The sequence below is a fragment of the Lygodium microphyllum genome, chromosome 7 (genome assembly GCF_053477565.2).
Source record: "Lygodium microphyllum isolate KBCC chromosome 7, Lygodium_microphyllum_v1.1.10, whole genome shotgun sequence".
Lineage (NCBI taxonomy): Eukaryota > Viridiplantae > Streptophyta > Polypodiopsida > Schizaeales > Lygodiaceae > Lygodium > Lygodium microphyllum.
This window is the reverse complement of record NC_141141.1, coordinates 129,898,779-129,921,275: the sequence shown is the minus strand read 5'-3', so window position 1 is coordinate 129,921,275 and position 22,497 is coordinate 129,898,779. Positions and strand designations below refer to the sequence as shown.

The following is a 22,497-nucleotide window of genomic DNA, read 5'->3' as shown; positions in this document are numbered from 1 at the left end:
TAGGTAAAGCAAGTCTATGATCGCAACAATCCTATGCCTATCATAGTTGAGGAAAAGGCAAACACATCAAGGTGGTCTTTGAGAATAGAGGAGCAAAGAAAGGTTTCTACTTTTATCATCTAGCGAAGAAACAGTCCACTATGAACCTATCCCAAGAGCTATCCCTACTCACAAGGAGGAGGAAGCATCGTCTTCGAATGATGAGAACAAAGTTCACCAACTTGCAATCACGCCACCAAAAAAGCCATTGCCGTGATGGGTGAAGCATCTCTATGATCGCAACAATCCTATGCCTACCATAGTTGAGGAAAAGGCAAACACACCAAGGAGGTCTTTGAGAATAGAGTAGCAAAGAAATGTTTCTACTCACATAGTTAATATGGCCTTGATGATTGAGATTATGAGAGAAGTAAAGGAGCCAACAGACTTTGAAGAAAAACTCATTTATTCAGCATGGGAGAGGAGCTATGCAAGCTAAGTATGATAGCATAATGAAGAATGACACTTGGAAGCTAGTGAATCAGCCAAAAAAGAGAAAGATTATTGGCACCAAGTGGATCTAGAAGATAAAGTACAAGGCTGATGGCAACATAGAAAAGTACAAAGCCATATTAGTTGCACGAGGATTTTCACATGTTGAAGGTTTTGATTTTCAAAAATCATTTGCTCCAACTACTAGAATGACTACTATTCACACAATACTTGTAATGGTTACTTATAAAAAGTGGCCAATTCACCAAATGGATGTCAAATCAGTGTTCTTGAATGGTGACCTCAAGAGGAGGGTATACGTGGCTCAGCCACTAGGATTTGAGGCCCCCCATTCTAAGAACATAGTTTGTAAGCTAAAGAAGGTATTGTATGGGCTAAAACAAGCCCCTAGAGCATGATACTAGCAAATAGATAAATTCTTTTTGGACTTGACTTTCAAAAGAGATGTCTCAAATGCTAACTTATATGTTTACAGGGATGGTGAAAAGTTTGTAGTGATTGTTCTATATGTAGGCAACCTTCTTATTACAAGTGACTATAAAGATATGATCCATCAAACTCGAAAGGCTTTGAGCTTTGAGTTTGAAATGACAAACTTAAGCTTATTGCACTACTGTTTGGGGATTGAAGTATGCATGGGAGATCTTATAGGCATTTAGCATGACCGAGCATAAGGTGATAACTATATCTATGGAGGTCAATGTGAAGTTATCCATTGAGAATACATCAACACCATCAAACATTGGGAGGTACGTGAGGTTGGTTAACAACCTCATCTACTTAAGTAACACCATACCAGATATCAATTTTGTTGTTGGTGTTTTGAGCAGGTTCTCAAACAAACCACAAGAAAGTCATTGAAAAGCTTGGATATAGGTGCTCTGATATTTGAAGGGAACTCTTGACAATGGTATCACATACAGTCTCGGAAGTACTATTATGGGAAATTGTGACTTTGATTGGGCAGGTGATAGTGATTCCAAGAAATTAGCTTCTAGATATTGTTTCTCTTTAGGTTCAGAAATCTTCTCTTGGATTAGTAAGAAGCAACCAAGTATAGCATTGTCTTCTACCAAAGTAGAGTATAAGGCAGTTTGCTTTGTTGCATATGAAGCAATATGGTTAAGAAGGATCCTATGGCATATGGGAATACAAGATGAAAATCTAACAGTGCTAAGATATGGGAAGGGTGATGAAGTAATGGTGGTGTAGTGTACAAACCCCCAATGGAAACAGCTTAAGATGCACAATGCATTGAGTTGCGAAATGTGGCAATTATCAAGGACCCCTATTTTGGAGTCCAAGGGCCACAAATGGGGCGTCTTAGGGGGGCGAGCAACCTCCCTAACGAGGGTCTAAGGACAGTGCTCCAACCCCAACGGTAAAGGGAATATCCCTTGGAATATTCCGTGATCAACTAAGAAAGATTCATAATACGATTAGACATGCCAACTGAACTACCTTCTCGGACTATAAAAGGAAGACCTCTCTAAAGCCATCATCAATCTATCTTTCACCCAATCAAAGTTCTTCCAGCTACCCTTACGCTTTTCGCCTATCATCTGTCTAGATCACCATCTAAGCTTCACATTGGAAGCGCACGGATGGACAAAGCCATCTTTGTATCATTTCGTGTGAAATCAAAGCAATCTTTGTTTTTCTCATATTTGTTGTGTTATCTACTCCTCAGATTCTGTCCGTTGTGGCATATAATTTCTCCAGCATGTGGGTCTAGCTGGACATGTATTAGGAAATGGGATTGATCCTTGTTTGGACACAAGCAAAAGAGCTTCCAAGCTTGATATCTTGTCACTTTCATTACAGCTGAGTATCCAGCACCCTTTCATGGAAGAAACAATATTGTCACTCCATAATAGTACAACAATTGACTTGAACATGCAAGCATAGAGAGAGAGAGAGAGAGAGAGAGAGAGAGCATCATTTAAATTTCCTCCATTACTCTCAAAGTATCTATAGAAAGAGAGAACATGCAAGCACAATAAGAGAGAGAGAGAGAGAGAGAGCACCGTTTAAATTCCCTTCATTACAATTCTCAAAGTATCTATAGAGACAAGCATCTACATATTTACATTTGAAAATGGAAGGCTCAACCCACTTTTGTGGGTGAGGTGAGATTTTTTGCAGCACTTCTCCCATCAAGTGTCAAATTTAATCCAGCAAACAATTCCAGCTGCAATGCTTTTTCTACAAGTCTGTTAGTCTCCGCTTGAGCTCTTCCCTGCATATACAAGCCAAAAGGAGATCAATCACAAAAAGCCCACATCAATTCACAGATTGGCCACCAAGAAAGCTATACATCTTGTTCAGCAGAAAATGATCCCAGAAACTGGGAATCGTGCGTTACCATATGAACACTCGATCGACTGTGGTGTTCCCTAAGAGACCCCTGTTCTCTTCTGCTCTCCTGATAAGGTAAGGCATCACATGTGCCACAGGCCCAAATGGAAGGTATTTGCTCACTTGAAAACCAGCATGAACCAATGCCAAAGACAGCCTATCTGCCATACCCTTCAGTTGTGCAAACTGCAGCCTTGGATTACCATTTGCTAGCCCCAGTTCATCAGCTTTTGCAACTGCTACCCGGCCTGTTGCACAGCAACCACAAGCCTGTTAAATAAGACCCAAAAATCTGATGTGATGCACTCAAATTATGTATATTCAATGAACATGTCAGTTATATATAGTAAACCTCAAGTGAAGTGATGCTCCAAAATCAACTCACCAGAATCAAAGTTGTGCGTTGCAAGAACCACAGCTCCCTGCCCGCTTGCTGCCTGCTCCATCATGAAAGCAGCACATGTGTCGTAGCACTTGTGCGTCTGCTGGATGGAAGAATGGATAGGTGACTGAGCTCCCAAGGTTGCTGCAAGTTCTGATTCCCGAGTCATGTAGGCTCCACGAACAAGCTTTACAGCAAAGCCAACACCTCTTTTCGAAGCCTCATTTGCAGCAACAACGAGCCGTGGCAGGGCATCCTTTAAGTATGCTTGAACTGTTCCATACACGAGGGTTTGGCCATTCTGGTTGAAGCGCAAAGCAGCAAGATAGGTGAGATAGTCTATAGCCGGTTGTACAGAAGTGTACTCGGCATCTACTAGCAATGGAAGACCAGCTTCATCACTAGCATCACAGAGTTTCCACAACCTTTCCTTCGCTCTTAGTAAGTCCCTTTCCCCCACGTCGCTTAGGGGCTCTGGTGGACACTGAACATGATAAGTTGCACTTTCATGTGCTAACAGAGGAAGCACGTCTTCTTTCCATGGAAGTTTATACTCTGGATGCTTGTGTTGCCATCTAAGAAGTGCACTTACATGCTCAAGAAGAGGGAGAGGGCAGATAGCGGTTACTTTCATACAGGAGAAACTGACCTGAAAACACAACAGTGGTGCTATGAGAGACACTGAAAGTACCGAGTTTACAATGATTGTAAATTTAGTTAAATCATCACAAGACTAAACCAAGACTGTATACATTAAGCAACTATTACTACAAACTACAGTCGTAATTGCAGAAGCTGTACCCATAGTTTTGCCTATAAACTCAAATTGCACTGACTTCTTCAATCACAGGAAAGGCATCAATTTCTATCGGATCCCGATTATATAGAAATGAAGTATCTCCTGTCATGTTTAGATATCTTAATCATTCAAGTTCTCACATAACACCTTGGATTGAGATGGTGACAAGTTTGGTTAAGTTCCCCTTCAATCATTGGGACCTTGGTAGTTGTGAAGTAAACTTCTCAGAACTAAGCGTTGCACTAGACGAGACACATACTCAAAATATGAGAACAAGAAGCATCAAGAGAGGCGTACCGATCCAGGAGGTAGCTGTCGAGTTTGCTTCACCGTATGCAAGAAACCTTGCAAATTATGATCACATGAGGCGTTATCCATGGCATCTTCCAAGCTGTAGTCCAGAATACTCTTCAAGCCTAGCTCCCACATCCTTTTGAGGGTATGGGATGCTTCTGAGGCATCCTCTCCTGCACAGAAATGGGCATAGGCAGTCCGCTTCACCACACCCAGGATGGGTTGGCTCCAAACAGGGTACTTCATGAGTGAGGACTTCAGCACCTTGATGCTCAGGTCAACCAAGGGCTCATAGGCAACCAACTGCAGATTGATGAGAGTGAAGAGAAGCTCTGTCAATGTCATGCCGGCATAGATGGATTTCCCATCCTGCTCCAGGAGTGTTGAGGGAGCTGAAGAGATGCTCTCTGAGGCTAGCTTGGTTCCTTCACCCTCATCATCAGAGGCCTCTTCCCTGCTGACAATGGCAGTGGTGCCATGGTTCACAGACAGCTTTCTAGCAGGAATGAGATGGTACGACCGCGGGTCAGCGTCGCCATAAAAGCCTTTTCCCGCTGCAAAGAGGCTCTGTTTCTCCTTCTGAACCAATTCACCATAAGAATTCTTTCCCACTAAGAGGCTCTGTTTATCCTTCTGACAAAATTCACCACAAGAATCCTTTCCTGTTAAGAGGCTCTGTTTCTCAAATTCAGCATAAGAATTCTTTCCTGCTAAGAGGCTCTGTTTCTCATTCTGCCCAGCTTCACTATAAGAATTATTTCCCGCTAACAGGCTCTGATTCTCCCTCTGAGTACTCAGCTGGCTTGTTCCTGCAAACAGGCCCTGTTTTTCCTTCTGGCTCAGGTCAGCCTGGCTCTGGAAGCTTCTTCCAACAAGAAGACGGGGAAGCTCCGGCACGCAGTTATGATGGCAGGGTTTCTTCCAAAGCTTAAGGATGGACCCGTAGACCTGCCATGCCATTACAGTCGAGCACAAAGGGAGAAAGACAAATGACAGGGCAAGGGATTAATTGAAGAAAGGGAGGGTGAAATCAGAATCAAATTGCAGAAGGATGGAATCTGAGAAACCAATTGTGAGAGGGAAGAAGGATGGTCACAGGCCAAGAATCAATCGAAGATGGATGAAGTCAAAATCAATCGGAGTGGGAAGAGGGGGACTAATTACAGGCCAAGAACACTGAATCAATTAAAGATGGATGAAATCAGAATCGATTGAAGAGGGAAGATGGATGATCACAGGCCAGGAATTACAGAGGCGATTGGATGCAAAAACCCCAAATTCGATTCGAATGAGAGCAAAGAATGGTTGATATCACAGGGAGGTCAACAGGGTAATCTATGTACGACATGGGAGGCTGTGACCGACTATTTAATGGATTGTGAGAGGCGGCAGTAATCGAGTGATTAAGGAATTGATTAGTGAATATGAGAGAGAGAGAGGGAGGGGGGAGGAGAGGAAAGGGAAGGCGGAAGGGAGACTGGAGTTCAGCCTCCCACAAAGCTGGACATTCAAAAATCAATTCCCACCAAAAATACCAAAAACTACCAAAAAGAAGATCCATTAATTTTAAAAACTACTAAAAAGAAGATTCAATAAAACAACAAAATACTCAAAAGAAGATTCAATAAGAATTTACGAAAACCAAATAAATTCCGGAACATTCAATTCCAAATTTCTTAAAAAAGCAAAAATGGGACGAAAATTTTCAAAGAAATGGGTTTATAACTTTTTTTTTTAAATTAAAGGGCCAATGAGCATTTCCCCACGCCCGCCACGTGGTTTTCGTTAACCGGGGTTAGGTTTGGGGTGACCTGGATCCTGCGGAGCAAATCTTGGAACAAGCTGTGGAAAGACGTTCCTTTCTGACGTGGGAATGTGGGACCCGCGGCTTTTGACAGGCCGACTGGCCTCCGCCTCTCACGTGTTCAAAAGGTCCGGAGTGGCAAAGTTGCAACTTGCAAGTTGCCAAGTTGACCCCATTAAAAAAAAAGGAGCCATCCGTGTCATGACTCATCACCACACACAAATCTTGTCCACTGCACAATGTTACTTACACACCGAATATTCTTTTCTCGCCCTTTTGCTCCCTGTGGGATGGCCTCCATGCGCACACCAAATGGTGAATGCCCGCTACTTAGCAAGGATTAAACAATCAAAGTACTTCTTCCGAGGTTGGGCATCCACAATCTTTTACACATCAAGAGGGCAACACCTACTATTTATCTACCTGAACAATTCCACTCCTTGCCCACTTTTGGACGGGGAGTCTCCTTTGCTTAATCTGTAACGTCATGGACAAGGATGCACTTTTTGCAATTGCAACAACCAATCAAAATAATAATATCCAGCCTATAACTTCCATGTGGTATTAGGGAACCCTTAGATCCCCGACACACGTAAGTTTTTTAAAAAAACTTGTGTGTGCTACCCTGTCAAGAAAAGGTATTGCAAACACACGTAAGTCTACATTTCAAAGCAAGCGAGAAGAGAGGAGCTAAATCGATGAGTGAGAAGCAATATTCAGTATACAGAAGCAACAATCTACCAATCAAAGAGGAGAGAGAAACTGGCTATAACCGACCAGTCGTTGCCACATTGATAGATTATTGATAGTACATGGCATACCTCCATTTTTGGAGGTACTCCATCCATTGGGTACAAGCTTGGTGATCACAGTACCAATAGGTCACCTAGGTCCTGCAAGTCCAAGGTATCACAAACACACATATAAAATTGCATTTGTTAAACATACTTGCTCAAGTCAATAGACTTAGGCATGTCACAATTCTTATTGTGTAGTGTTAGTGTGATGGACGGAGTGCAGCTAGTGAGACAAAAACATAGATGAGGAGCACAACAAACAGCCAACAAAGCATGGGGAACAACTCTAAGAGCCATGCCATGTACACAAGTGAGATTAAATCCTATGAGTTGTGATAGAAAAGGCATGCACAATATAGAAAGGGACAATTGCCTTTGTTTTACAAAGTAAGCTTAGTACCCTCAAACACAAGAACACCCTATCAACTCTTACAAGTTCATATGAGGTGGAAGGTTTTCATCAATGTAGGTGATGTCCATCACTCTCTGTCTCTCAATGATTAAACATTCCTCTCTCTTATGATTGGCTTTGTTGAAGGGGATTCTCCCAACATTTTATTTGCATCTAGGCATGTTTAAGGGCACTTGCAACCATGCATTAGTCAATAGACTCATATGTGCTTCTACTCTATAAGCCTTTCCTTGTGCAAATCAATTGAGTTGTCGAAAGTATTGCTAGCAATAGCAAGTGCACATCTACACACAGGCACAAACAGGCAAACCCCAAGATGGAATTGTTCATAAGAGAGAGAGAGAGAGAGAGAGAGAGGGCCAATTCAAGGGGGCAACAATGCCAAGCTACCACATACCATGGACTTGGGTGAGTTCATGGAGGACCTACAAAAGGGGGGATACTCTATTGACCAGAGCTAGCCTTAAAAAATGATCTTCTCAATTGATTGATTCATCCTACCGATATAAAGTTCACTTACACATGGAACAGCTCTAAGTCTAGACTTTCGGTTTGATCACTAACAAGTATTGCTAAGGGTGGCCAAATGCTACCAAAAAGACCCAAATAGGAAATTTACCACCCACTATATGGGTCAAATAAGTACTTGGCCATTTCATTTTTGCGGTTATAGTGATTTAAAATAGAATCAACAATTTATCTTTTGCCACTAGATGGGTAAAAGAAGTAATAGGTCATTTCATTTTTAAGTTCCAATGATAAAATAGAATTGGCAATTTATCTTATCCCAACGATCTGTTGTACTTTGGCCCATTCATTGGGGTGATGGTCTTTCAAACATTGCATTTTCCTTTTTTGAGAGAGGGCTGACAAATACAAATTGAAAACATATGAGAAGAGAACAAAGTATTTATACCAAAAAGGTTGGGCTATTACACACGTGTTCCTGCTATAACCCCCTATCGGCTAGAAAATGATCATTGCCACCACCCACCCATGTGACCTCCTTGCACCACCAATACTAATTGGTACTTTAACACAAATGCCTACACTGCTCACCTAGATGACCATGCCCCAGTTGCAAAACCTTAGAGCTCATGATAATTGTTAAATCAAAACAAAATCTACATGACATTTTCACATTGAGTAGGGATGGTTTTTGCCACATTTAAGGCATATTTTCTTTCACCTTTGTACTTCCTCCTCCAAATGCATTTCCAAAATCTAGTATTTTGCTTAACGGTACTTTCAAGCTACTCTTTTTTTTTCACTCCTAGTTTCAACTTTTGGATTTCTACCATCTATCTACAACATCTTATCACCTTGACATATTCAACCAACAAATAAAATGCCCTTTCCAATTTTGAGAAGGATGAAGAAATTGAACGCATGCTTGAAGAAAATCTAAAGCATCCTTATTTTTATTGCAATATTGAAGTGTGCACAATGCCTTCTACATTGGAGCATTACCCATTGTGTATGTGTGTACATGTATGCACACACGTGCACATGCACATGTTGTCATGCATTCAAATAATTATGTCACATATCCGGCTCACTCCAATAAACTTGGAGTTATGTTTTAAATCCTGAACAAGCAATGCAAAGCATTATTAGAGGCATGCCCTTACAAGCAATGTTAATAAACAATCCTATGCCCATTGGGTTATCGTTACTCTAGAAATAAAGACTAAAGTAGCAGTTTCCAAAGCAAGTGAAAGATCTTAGGTTGGATTGTCTAGCCTAGATATTCTAATATCTATACATGCATTGTGAGGAGACTAGTTCATAAGCCATCATTTAACTTTTGAAAGGGACCCAAGGGACCTTATTCAAGGACAATAGTTACTTGTGAAGATTTCTAATGATAGCTTTGGAATCAAAGAGTCTTTTGACAATAGGTAACTTAAAATGGGGATCAAATATCTTTTATCCTTTTTGAAGAATTCAAGCAAAACCCTACCAAATGATGATAATAAAGTTTCCTTTTTTGTGAATCAAAATTTATTATGTAAGTAATTCACTAGTAGCCTTAATAACTTTGGGTTATTGGATAAACGAATGTTTCATTATATAAGTAATTCACTAATAGCCTTAATAACTTTGGGTCTTGTATAAACAAATGAGTTATGACCCTCCAATCGTGAGCTCTAAAATGGTTCGCCTTCACTTGTCACTCTTTTTTTACTAGGATGATGGTTGAGGTGATCACTTCAAATATTTTTAAGGGACATCATCTTCAACAAACTTTAAAACAAAATTATCTTGTGGGCTTGATTGTGGCTCCCTCGAGTAGTTTTCAACAATCCATGAGTTTTTAATTTCAAACCTTGAAGTGATGAAACCAAAGACATTATTGGTGGATTTCAAAATTGTTAGATTTGTCCTCATTGAATACTCAAAAATTAGCACACTTTCATAGGATTGTATAAAATCATGATTTAGAAAATGACAGAGAGAGACATCAAAATATCTACAATAATATAAAAAAACTTAATGTTTTAGGCTTGAAGATAAAGATCATAAAATGTGCACATTATTAAAAGATTTAACGACTTTAGGCTGAAAAGAAAAAGTAAAGCATCATTCATAACACTTATATTCTTCATGTAAACACACACATGCACAATAGTTTCTTAATTTATTGATCATGCTCCATTTTCTAATCATATCCTAGTACCTTTGTAGACAGGGTTCATCATAGCATGATCTTCTATTAATTATAACTTTACATAATAGACTTTCTAAGGTTAAGAGATACATGAATATAATGATATAAGACTCTTCAACCAAAAAGTTTTCCATTTAAATTTTAATGGTTGTTTCAAGTTGCAATTGTTCATTTCTTCTTTACCATTTCTATATCTTGGGATGAACTTCAAGTCTCTTATTTCTTAGACATTAAGATTTGGTTGAGGATTGCCTTTATAAGCATTATAGGCACTTCAAATCAAATTTTCATTTTACATGTGAGTGATGCTACCTTGGACCCAACAAAACCTATGAAGAAGGTAAGCAAAGGTGAGCTCATGGAAAAGTACACTTTGTCTACATGTTGGTGGATGTGAATGGGGCAACCCAAAAAAGAGGATTATGATGGAAAAGGATAAAGAAGAGGTTGAACTTTGTTGGAGAAAGTAGAAAGACATGGTTAAGCACAAGATACTAAGGATGTAAGGATATTCATGGTAGAATTGTGGTGGCTTCTTTGTCTAAGAGGTGAGCTCCTAATGGAGGAGGAGGGGCTTGTTAGCAGCAAGGGAGAAGGTATCATTGAGGTTGTTGATGGTGGTGATAATCTTGATGTTGCCAATGAAGAGCCATTTTGAGGGTACAAATAGAGATGTAGATTAGAGGGGCTTCACAAAGGTTACTTGTTTGCTCGATTCTCATGCCATGAAATATAAATATTGGGTAAAATGGTAAATACAACATCCTCCCATCAGAGTAAGCATTCCATGTTTGTCTAATCTATTTTTAGTATGTAACTTGTCTCTTGTAATCCTCAAGAGCAACAAGTTGAATTGGTTTAACGAAGTGGCTTAAGCCTCTTCATGCATGTCCTTAGCTTCCCCCTAGCTTCCAAGGAGTTCCAAGCCTACATTGTTTTCAATAGTGCTCGGGTCCTATAAAAATCCTCCCTCTTCAAGTGAATTGTAGAATTTCCCTTATAGTTAAACCACCAAAATCTTATTTGATTCTTATTATTTGTAGAAAGTTAAGTGGGGTTGCACCCTTTCTTATGAGACAACACCTCTTGAAACTAGTCACTTTTCTCACTATTAAGGTGGAACTTAGCAATCAAGCTTGCAAGGTCTTGTCCAAAATAGACGCCTAGATCCCAAACCAAAACCACGCTTGCCTTTGTTATTAATAGCTAGTGATAATCTAGACTACCAATGCTAGAGAAAACCCATCCTCAAGGCTCTTTCTTGTAGCTGCAAATTCTAGGTAAGAGAGGCATCCTCACTTCTTGATTTGCAATAACACTAGTCTAGAGAATTGAGCACTCTTGATTACTTAACGAAAAGCTATACATCTGTATAAAATAATTCTCCCAACTAACACCAATATCCACCAAACAACTTATGGTTAGCTAGCCATGAGCACATCGACACAATCCACGATTGTTGGTCCTCAATTCTCTACAAAAATTGAAAGAATAGCCTCATTCCTCCATCATATGGAGACTAACGACCAAGCCTACCAAGACACTTTGATGAAGCAACTTGCTCCCCTACAATAGTACACCACTCATGCTTACCCTAGAATACCATACAAGGTGTCTAAATAACTCCTCCAACTTCCCTTGGTGGATGTAGAGAACGGAAACACAATTGCACCAAAGATTATAAGTACCAACACCAACTTTGCAACCACAATCTAGGTTTAAGCCATTCCTTTTCTAAATTCCATCTCTATACTTCGTCCAAACAACCACTTTAATGTGTGCTTTAAAATGACATCTAAGCCTAGGGGATAATCCAAATATCCAAGATTGTCCCTTCTAGATCTCCTTATAGATCAAAATCCCTTATGATGAAAAGGATCCAACAAAACAAACTATCTTCTCATTTTTTATAATAAAGACAAAAAGTTAGCAAATACAACAAGTTCTACAACAAAGGATCATTCTCAACCATGTTTACATTTCAGTTATCATCAACAAATATTTGGGTGCAAGAAGTTTGGCCATCTAGAATCATGAGGCCTTTGATAGAGCCCTAACTAACCCTTAATCAATGTTATCTAAAAAATGTTGTGTAATAACAGTAGAAAGCAAAGGAGCTAGTAGGAGACCTTGCATAATATATGTCTTAAGCATGAAGTTATTTCTATTATGGACATTCATGCAAATAGTAAGATAAGACAATAGAGAAAAGTTCCCTAATCATCTTCTAAAACATCTTCCCAAAGCCACAAGGTTCCAAAACCCAAAGGATACAACTGCAACCAATGTGATCATAATCTTTTTCAAGATCCATTTTGATGAGAGCAAACTTGCCCCCAAATTGAATAGCATGATCTATAGCTAAGAGAAGAGAAAAGATTTAGATTTGCATCACTCATGCTCCTTTGATAAACAAAATCATCTTTTATGTAGGTGCACAAACTTGGGAAGGATAGATGTTCCAAATGCCACAAAGAACTATGATTTCCCTTTCTCCTTTTCATCTAGTCTTCTCCTTATTGCAACTTTTGATGCCAAGGCAGCCGGGCCATAGATCTAAAAAACATTGATCTCCTCATCATGAACTAAAATTTTGACTTAATTCATGATCCAGTACTACAAGTAAATTAGGGAGTGTACCAACTTGAATAAATAGATGCTACAAATGCCACAAAGAACTATGGTTTCCCTTTTGGTCTTTTCATCTGGTCATCTCCTTTTTGTGGTTCTTGATACCAAGACATTTGTGCCATAGATGGAAAAAACATTGAGAACCTCTCATATATTGAATTTTTGACTTAAATGCACGATCTATTCATGCAAGATCAAGATCCTTAAGAGGAGCATAGAGAGAACCTTAAACGATGAACCTAAAATAGAAAAAAAATTAGTGTGCCTAAAAGGGGGAGTTAAATCACATCAACAACTCCTCCTCAACAAGGATCTTTCTTATAAGGAAAATATTTAGCCATAGGTTGTTGAGTTGTAAAGTCACAATACCTAGCAAAAATAGATCCAACATGTAGCTCCATAGAAACTTGAGAACTCCTTTAGGAGTAGAGAGCAAGGATTACTTCTTAGAACTCCATATTCATGAATTTGGGAGTCTCCCAATTCCCATCTTTAGATTATTGAAAAACTAGAATCTTTTTAATATGTCTATAAATATCTCAAAACCCCATCATGTCACCTATCATTGTAAAGTTCTTTGGAAATGAAATCTACCAAGCTATTGTTGAGTGCAAAAGTTGGAGCATTTGTGTTCAAATGATGATTCAAAAATAGTTTTGACCATGAATCATAAACATTTGGAAAACTCCCAAATTCATCAATATATATGTTTTAGCTTCAGTAACCCTTTGCTAGTTGACAATCATTGATTGGAATGTGGCCTACATATCAACGGCCTTTGCACAATCATTTCTATAAGTCTAAGTCCATGACTCCATCAGCACTGTATTTTGAAAGCTTAGGCTTCTTTTCAGCCTCTACAAGGGACCCTTCTCCACACCTCTTTCCATGTATATGGGCACAAGTACCCTTTATTGCAAATAAGTTCCACCAACACCAAGCTTCAAATGAATAGGACAAAGCAACACATGTCAAGCATGCACCTACTATGCATTCATAGCCATAATACATCACCTTTAAAATGGGACCCCATAGCATAAGCTCACAAATTGTGGCTTCCTTGGAGAATATGATGTAGAAAAGCTAAAGCATTTGATGCAAAAAAGAACGGTTGAAGTTTCTCATGCTAAAACCATTATTGCTTGCTAATGAGAGATCAAATTGAAAAGGGTTGTTGGATTTAGGGTTGCAAGAATGCATATACGTAGCTTGGAGAAGGAGAAGCTAAAGAGCACAAAACTAAAGTATATTGACAAAAATCAATGTAGAATATTTGCAAGACAGTTTGCCCTATTAAAGCGAATGGGCATAATACAAAGATGAAAGAAAAAAACCTTGTAGTGACGAAAAAAAGTTCTCCAATGTGACACTGAAAAGAAATGGAAACTAGACCACAACCCCAAAGCACAAACACATGCAAGAAACCTTGAATCCACAAATAAGCTCACCAATTTGCAACTCACTAGATAACTATCAAAGGGAAAATGCTCATATAGATGCAAATACAACCTCCTTGTAGCTTAAATTTGGATATAGTGTCCAAGGGTATTAAGCCGAAGGCCTTAACCACAGGGGTTTAGGAGAGAGGGATGTAGAGAGTAGGGTTAGAGAGAATAAGAAGAAGATGCTTTGGACAATCTAATTCGAACAATACCCTAGCCTTCTTCAATGATACCATGTGATAAATAAATCCACTCTTTAATGCCAACTCATCAAGCCACTTGCCCACTCACTTGGTTATCCATCCACTCTACTAAAACTAGTTCCCATACATATGCATCAAATATGCTAATAAACCCCACCTTAATGTGTGGTTGGTCATTATCAATTGCCACTATCATCATTAGGGATGTGATTACAAAATAAGATTGCCCCTTGAGTCCCCTATCATACTCATAAGCCTTCTCCTTGTCTTTGGCTTTAGTCTTGATCTTCTCAATTCCTTCCTTGGATTTGGTATTCTTTGGTAGTCTTCATAGTAGTGACCTTCTTGTGTCTTTGCTCTCCTTGATCATCATAGTCTTCTTTGTCTTCTTGGACTTCTCTTCCTTCATGGTCTTCTACCTTGGTATTTATTTTTATCAGTAGCTCTTTGACTTCAATATCTTTTTATGCAATAAGATGGATGCACAAGAATACATTGTTTTGGCTTGATAGCATCATGGCATACATGGTTTTAAGAGAAATTACATAGATCATTTTGGGATTTTTTTCGACTTTGGCTCAATGATTTCACGGAATATATGTCATTGAATTTGATTTTGAACAATGAAACTAGACGTGTGCACAATGGAAATAGAACATTGTTTTGCAGGATGCGTGAAGGTCTTATCACTTGCATTCTCACTCAATGGAAGTGTCTAATCCCGCTTACAAGAGGGGAAATTTTTTAGAGTTATAAGGAGTTTGATCAATCTGTTGATGGAAAAAATCTCACATAAATTCAACCCTCAAATTCATGTTTTTGACCATGGAAATACAATCCCCTTTTAACAACTAGTTTAAGGCAGCAATATGAATATAGTTAACTAGTTTGAGTACATCAAGCAATGTGAACAAGGTTCAAAGAACCACTTTGAAAGATAGAAGGTGTGAACAAGCCTTAAAACATTAAGGGTTTAACCTTTGCAAATGAAATATAGAAGGAATTACTAAACAAAATAGAACTTTTGTAAGTAGGAGGTGGCCATCAACACAACATAACAATGTGTTAATGCAGGATGATGAGTTGATGTTGGCATCGATTTTGATGTGGTGGACTCAATCAACAGAGGCAACTTGGTTTTTGAGCTCCAATCTCAAACAAACACCTCTTCTCTCTTCTTATTCTCTTCTCTACCTCCTCTCTTTCTTTGCCTCTAACAAAGGAAGGAGAGTCCCTAATTTTAGGTAAGCAAGCCCTTAGCTTATGGCCTCAAGTAGGACCTCAGCTTGTTGACAAGCTGCCCCTTTGAGTGAGGACCTTAAGCAACCCCCTTACGAGAGATAGATGGAACAACCTTTGGAAAGATAAGACCTTTGTAACCCTTCCAATAGGGCGCTCTCCCTCCCCTACTTGATAATGAATGAGCCCTCAAAGTGAACCAAAATGAGTGCAAGAAGGAATTATGTTGGGGGTAAAGGTGCCTCTGCATAGCCGCCCATGTATTACTATACTGATAGTCACCGCCACTGCGCACTGCAGGTGGCGGGCGCCCATTCACCGTCACTTTATTCTTTGTTCTTTTAGTGACAGTTTGAATAAAGGAAGGCCCGGTCACACATTGTGACTGTTGGAGTTCCCATTTCTAGTCTCTCCCTTTCTTGGTCTTGCTCTCCCACCATAGCTCTCGAGTCCAATATTCAATCCGTCACTCCCTTTCAACTGGTATCAGAGCTTTGCTTTCTGAATCTTGAGCTTGGTTCGTGGCATTCTCAGCATCCCATCGACTCCCTACTTGCATTGGGTCTCCTTCCCGGAAGCCATATCCGACTCCTTCGAGCTCCCGTCACTCCCCGGCTTCCTGAGCACCTTCTCGGCATTGTTGGGCACCTTCAGGGCATTACATCAGAGCCCCAGGATCAACATTTACAGTTGGGAGAATCACACAACCCTCCCATATGTGTCTTCAGCATTGACAGTCACAATAACAGCTCTCCCCCTCCATTGGCACTTGAAAAAGCTCCATTTCGTGCATATGAACATGCTTTGATGCTTGGTTTTGATGGTTGATGTGTTGGCATAGCATTTGAGCTGATTTAACACTGTTTTGGAACTATCATAATAGTCCATAGGTAGTTTATGACAGTGTTACACTGACATTTGATGCTACAGCTTGTTTGGCATTGTCATTTGATGCCCGATTGGTCCCGTTTGATGCCCGGATGTTAGGGGAATGTATGCCTATTGTTTGGCAACCATTTGGAGCTGATTTTGGTGCTGAAATTCTCAGTTTTGAACATAAATCACTACTGTACATAGTTGGGCTGAAGTCATTTTACTCATGTATACTTATGCCTATGCTTTTCGGGCTATGTTTCGAGCATATATGGTGATGTATTGACACTTGGGGCTCGACATAGAGCGTCAGAGCTTACTTGAGCTATTTATTGGCTTGCCAGAGTTGTATCTTGGGATGTACTTGATGTCTTACATGCTTATGGATGCTACATATAGATGCTCTACCGCCTACATGTTCGGGATGTACTATTGATGTATTGTCTTAGACTTATGTCATTGGCACTATGTCTTGCCTTGGCTTGAGCTCTTGAGCTCGTACATACGGCTTTTGTGCCAGTGGGAGCATTCTTGAATGCTTATTAGACATTGAGCAAGTGGTACTTTTATGCATTGAGCCGTTACATGCTATTGAGCAATTACAGACACTTGAGACTTTGGGACTTCTTACCTTTTGGGATGATACATCATATGTCTTGGTTCACTGTATGCTTATGAGCTAAGTCTTAGTTTTGGATCCGTATCTTTGTGAATTGACACCTACTTGTGTCAAGTTTTGGTAGTGGCAGGAACACTTTGCCACGTTGCCTGGGGGGTGTGCCTACTCACTGGTAGATGTTTCTATGACATACTTGGGTATTGGATTCATGCTTATCGACCGTCATATGCTTATGCTATGCCCGCATGATGCCGGCTTTGGTCTTGGCAGTATTTGATTGCCTTGGGATCCAATTTTGGCACTGTTAGCTCCTTTTACTGAAATCTGAAATTTATTACAGCAAGCATATATGTATGGACTGACATGGATTTTTCATGCTGAAACACTGTGAAATGATGTACTTTCACTAGTACTTGGTGGGCAGCAGCTTTGGTTCCACTTTCTTTGCCATTTTTCCTCGATTTTGGTGATTTTTTTGTCATTTTCTGTAGTAAACAGCAAGCAGTTTTGAACTTCTACAGTCTTCCAGCCTTGCATTATGGCGAGCTCGTCCACTGGTCATGCTATTTTCAACATCACTAAGCTTGATGGTACGAATTACTCTTATTGGAAGAGCCAGATTTGGCATGTATTGGTGCAGAAATCGCAGATCAAACCTTTGAGGTTAAGCGAGCATAAGCCTACAACTATGCCAGATGAGGAATGGCTTGAGCTTGATGAGTTATGCAAGTCTACTATTGTATTGTCCCTTTCTTGGATGTCCAGGGTTCAGAAATGCACTGCCCTTTCTACTACAGAAGCCGAGTATGTTGCAGCCACTGAGGCGTGCAAGGAGGCCATTTGGTTGGGTCATTTAGTTGATGACCTTGGTATTGTTGCTATCCCTACACTGCATTCGGATTCTATGAGTGCTATTCAGTTAGCCAAGAATTCGGTCTTCCATGCGAAGATGAAACACATTGAGGTGAGGTATCACTTCATACATGGGGTCGTTGAGGACAAGTCTATTGATCTTGTCAAGATCTCGACTGACCAGAATCTTGCAAATCTGCTCACAAAAAGCCTCTCTATAGAGCGCTTTGCCTTCCTCGGGAGGTTGATGGGTGTGGGATGAGATGACGTCTTTCCTCATCATGTTGTACATGTGTACATATTGTACTGTCTTTTTTCTTTTTCTTTTCACTCCTCACTGGGGCAAATTCACCTTTAAGTGGAGGTTGTTGGGGGTAAATGCACCTTTGCCTAGCCGCCCGTGTATTACTATACTGATAGTCACCGCCACTACACACTACAGGTGGCGGGTGCCTCTCACCGTCACTTTATTCTTTATTCTTTTAGTGACAGTTTGAATAAAGGAAGGCCCGGTCACACATTGTGACTGTTGGAGTTCCCATTTCTAGTCTCTCTCTTTCTTGCTCTTGCTCTCCCGCCATAGCTCTCGAGTCCAACCTTCGATCCATCGCTCCCTTTCAAAGTGTACCTTAATGATAGCCTTCCCCGATGGTGTTTAGAGCTCTCAAAGTGACTATGGAGGATATGAAAGAGATCCATTCATGGTTAGAATGTATGTAAGAACAAAAGATGGCCTCTACATTAGTCGGTGTCTCTTTAAATAGGGAAGGTGTACAATCTAGTACATTGCATGTGGGCACTCTTTAGTGCCAACTCATCCATCCATTTTTCCACTCACTTGGTTATCCTTATCCATCCACTCTACTAGAACTAGTTCCCATGCATACGCATCAAATATGCTAACAATCATGATTAACCATACATTAGGGCCAAAAACGCTTCAAAAAATGCACTTTTGTTAATCACGGGATTAAGGAAAGGGCCAAAGAGACTTCACCACGTGCGCAAGAATATGGTATTCTTGTCTCCTCTTTTTTAGAGATAGTGGAGTCCATTTCGTGATTCTCTCTTCTTTTTTAGCCAAAATCCCTAAAGTCTGACATGTTTTGGAGTCCCAAAGACGTTATTTACTTACAAATCTGACAAAATACGTGACAGAGATGTGATGAAATTAATAATGAGTTTTTTGAAAGTCAGAAGATCTTTCAATATTCTTTTTGGCGGCCAATACATACTCATTTGTGTTCTTGGCGCTACTTTTTAGTTCATTCACCCCTCTTTGAGCTTCTTTCTCTGCGCTTTCATTCTTTTCATGGCTTCCTCTAGGCACCCTTCTCGTTTAATACACTCTTGCACAGTCTATAGCCAGAGAGCAAATGGAAATTAGGAGCCCAAAACCTTTACTGTAAACGATTGGGTTACCATGCTACCATCTTGCAAGGGCTCTCATAAGGTGAAAAGAAGAAAACGAGATGATATAAAACATCACTAGAAGGGGCGTATCATTGCCTTCAAAATTATGCCCGAAGGGTGGTTTGTCAAGGTGCAACATGTTTACATGGCCAAGGATATGCACTTGCCTCCAAACGAACGTGTTCCCCAATAAACACATTGTAAGTTATTAGTTGAATAACCTATATAATTCTTTTCCATTAAGGCAAGTTTTAACAAAGAGTTCGTCATTGCAGATATCTTTACGTCAACAAGTATTTAATGGCAACCTGTGGAAAGCCTAAGTGGGACTTTGCCATTCATAAAGTATTGGCAGACATTATTTATGCCGATCAAACTATGTCTTTTTTTAGTGAATGCAAGGTTTTTATATATTATGCATAGTATGTGGTTCCGTCTAAAGCGGATAGATATGGGAATATCGAAGATTTGCCATTGCCAAGCCTTTCATCTCTAAACTGGGAGATTCCTGACAAGGTAATAGTGCAGAGTTTCAAATTCAAAATATCTCAGGATATTCAAAAGTCCATGACAGCTAGAAGGATCTCAAGAAGAATACGTTTATCATGGTTTGTACCCCTCCATATCTTCGTGGCTTGCTTCAAAACAGTAAATTTACAAAGAACGAAGGTATCCTGGCTAAGTAGAAACTTTTCGGAAGAGAATTTGGACAACACTATAGGGACGCTTTGGAAATCTAGAGAGTGCGACCATAAGGGTGATATCTTGAGGTGTAGTGCATGCCCTCAATCCTTGGCTTTGGCTTACAGTATCTCTCACCAAACTCTTGCTTTGGGCTTTGATTACAGGAGATACAAACTAAGATTGGGTATTTGGGTTCCCTTGGATTCCGATACAAATTGCACACCATATAAACTTGCGGTGCACGTTTTGCCGCATGAAGAAGTAAAGAAGGTGAATGTTACTTCCAATTGGAGTCTGAAAGATGTGAGGGATACCTTGGAATTGCTAGACAATACATCTCCTAGATATAAGTTCAAAGTGAATGGCATAACAATTGGTAAAAGAGCCGAGCACTCTTTCTATTGTACGAGTTGTTTGTCTCCCACAATTGTGAGTTTTGAGCCTTGAGAATGAAAACTTTGCAGGAATTTATCTTAATAGACTGTCCTTAAGATATTTTTTAGTGGAAACTCATAAGCTATCATGAAGCAAGTTGCCTTTCAAATGTATATAAGTAAATGTACATTACATTCGATTTATAAGTGAAATTTTTCATTACATCATGAGGTACAAAAATATCATATAAATGTACAAAGCCAAAATAATAAGGCTTGTGTATGCTTATGTTTGCTCTTTTGATTCTTTATCTGTCGCCTTCTCCTTTGTTGGCTTTGTGGCTTCTTTATCGATTTCTTCAAAGATGTTTTTTCTCACAGGGCCTTTCTTTGATTGTTGAAAGAATTTCACCTTTATAGGTAGTCTCTTTTCTTAGGGTTTAAGAGGGGATGGATCAAATTTCAGAGGAGAAAGCATTGGCATTCCTTTTTTTTTAGACTCTGCAGCAGTGGTCCCATTGCCATTGCCTTTGCCCTTGCCCTTGCCCTTGCCCTTGCCATTGTCATTGCCCTTACCATTGCCTTTACCCTTTTCCTTGCCCTTTCCCTTGCTTGTGCCCTTGGCCATTGAAGTTTTGGGAGGAAGAGGGGAGTCAGGATCATATGGTGTGATTGCCTTGTCCAAAATCAGCTCAATGGATCTCTCCCTTATCCACCAAACATATGAATCAGAATAGTCTCTACACTGTAAGAATAAATATTATAAGTTAGTGAAAAGAAATCATGATAAGGGTTACACAAAAATCAAATGAAATCAACTTACATTCACTCCTTCTATTTGTAACAACTTTGAATCCATTGTTCTGCAAATATTTGATATAACTCTCCATCCACAAGAATATGCATCGCTTTGCAATGGAACTTCTTGTAGAAGAAACATATAAGGCTTTTGAGGATCAGCAAGATCCTCATATGTAGTATCCAAAAATGTAGAAACAAGTCTACCAGCACTGCAAAAGGAAGCTTTGTAAGTTCAAAATATTTTTTATAAATATAATCAAAGCAAGTAATTTTCCTTCAACATACATTCATGCTTGGCCATGAACACTGCTGAGAGAGTTCATAAAGATAATGTCTCTAGTAAGACAATTAATATAGATGAGACTCAAATGCCCTCTACAAATTCAAAATAGAGGTGAGCAGAAGGGTGAAAGCAAATGAATATAAATTTTCCTCTACAGAAAAGAAAAATACCTTTCTACATAAGGAAAAAAGATGTGGTAATTTGTCACACTATCGAAAGTACGAAAGAATGGGGCAATATTAGACCCAGATCTTGCAAATAGTTCCACAGAGAGAAGTGGATCAACAATATATATGGTTCTACGAATATCAAGAGTGAGAGAGGAGACGAATGCCCTGCAGTCAATAGCAAAAGCTATTTGAATCGATCAAAAACAATACAAATTATATATAAAATATACTTGAACCTATAAGCCTTACCTTGTGCAAAAAAAAACAAAAAATATAAGCCTTACCTTATGCAACAAAAAACAACGGAGTCAGATAGTTGGACATCCCTTTTCTCCAACATGGGCTTATCCTCGGGAGATATACTAAGGTATTCCTCCTCAGGTTCCGCAAAAACATTCACAAGTATTTGCCTATACACTTTACCCATCCTCTTGTTGTTGATGGGAGCAAGTGATGCGGCTTTCCTCTTGTAAACTTCGTCTTTAGTTTCCAACACCTCTTGAATTTTTTCACTCAAGAAAGACTCCTGCTGGGTGGCACCCCTTGTAGAGTAAAGGTGAGTTACATCCTCAACCTTAAGCTTTTTCCCTTTCCTGGACAATTTCGGGGGAATGTTAAGGATTTCAAGGGCTTTTTGATCATTGGAGGGCAAGGGCCTCAACACTTTATCGAACCTATACCTGATTCTGCTGATGATGCTGAAATCTTTATTCATAAGGGTAATTCTATGAGCATGCGCAGCAGCAATGTAAGCATCGTTCATGAAATCAATAACAAAATCTTGTGCGGCCTCTTGTAGAGCAAGAATGGCTGAGAGTTGTCACTTCTTATTTAGACCAGAGACAGTTGCCACTTGAGACAATCTATCAGAGATCTCTTTAACAACTCTTATGAAAGCAGCATT

At 39.6% G+C, this 22,497-nt stretch overlaps 1 protein-coding gene across 2 annotated transcripts; it reads right to left on the bottom strand.

Annotated features, from left to right (window-relative positions):
- Nucleotides 1–2,399: 2,399 nt before the first annotated feature.
- On the bottom strand, nucleotides 2,400–5,809 carry LOC148033950 (proline dehydrogenase 2, mitochondrial-like). 2 transcript variants are annotated; one of them, XM_087681927.1, is made up of 4 exons: nucleotides 4,329–5,806; nucleotides 3,236–3,881; nucleotides 2,858–3,098; nucleotides 2,400–2,731 (listed from the first exon to the last, which is right to left on the bottom strand). In XM_087681927.1, exons 1-4 carry the CDS (start codon nucleotides 5,283–5,285, stop codon nucleotides 2,698–2,700), a joined length of 1,878 nt encoding a protein of 625 aa, XP_087538053.1. In that variant the 5' UTR covers nucleotides 5,286–5,806; the 3' UTR covers nucleotides 2,400–2,697. The 2 variants fall into 2 exon arrangements, with proteins under 2 accessions (XP_087538053.1, XP_087538054.1); XM_087681928.1 differs by lacking the exon at nucleotides 2,400–2,731 and having other exon boundaries at nucleotides 2,933–3,120; nucleotides 4,329–5,809.
- Between the last annotated feature and the right edge of the window lie 16,688 nt (nucleotides 5,810–22,497).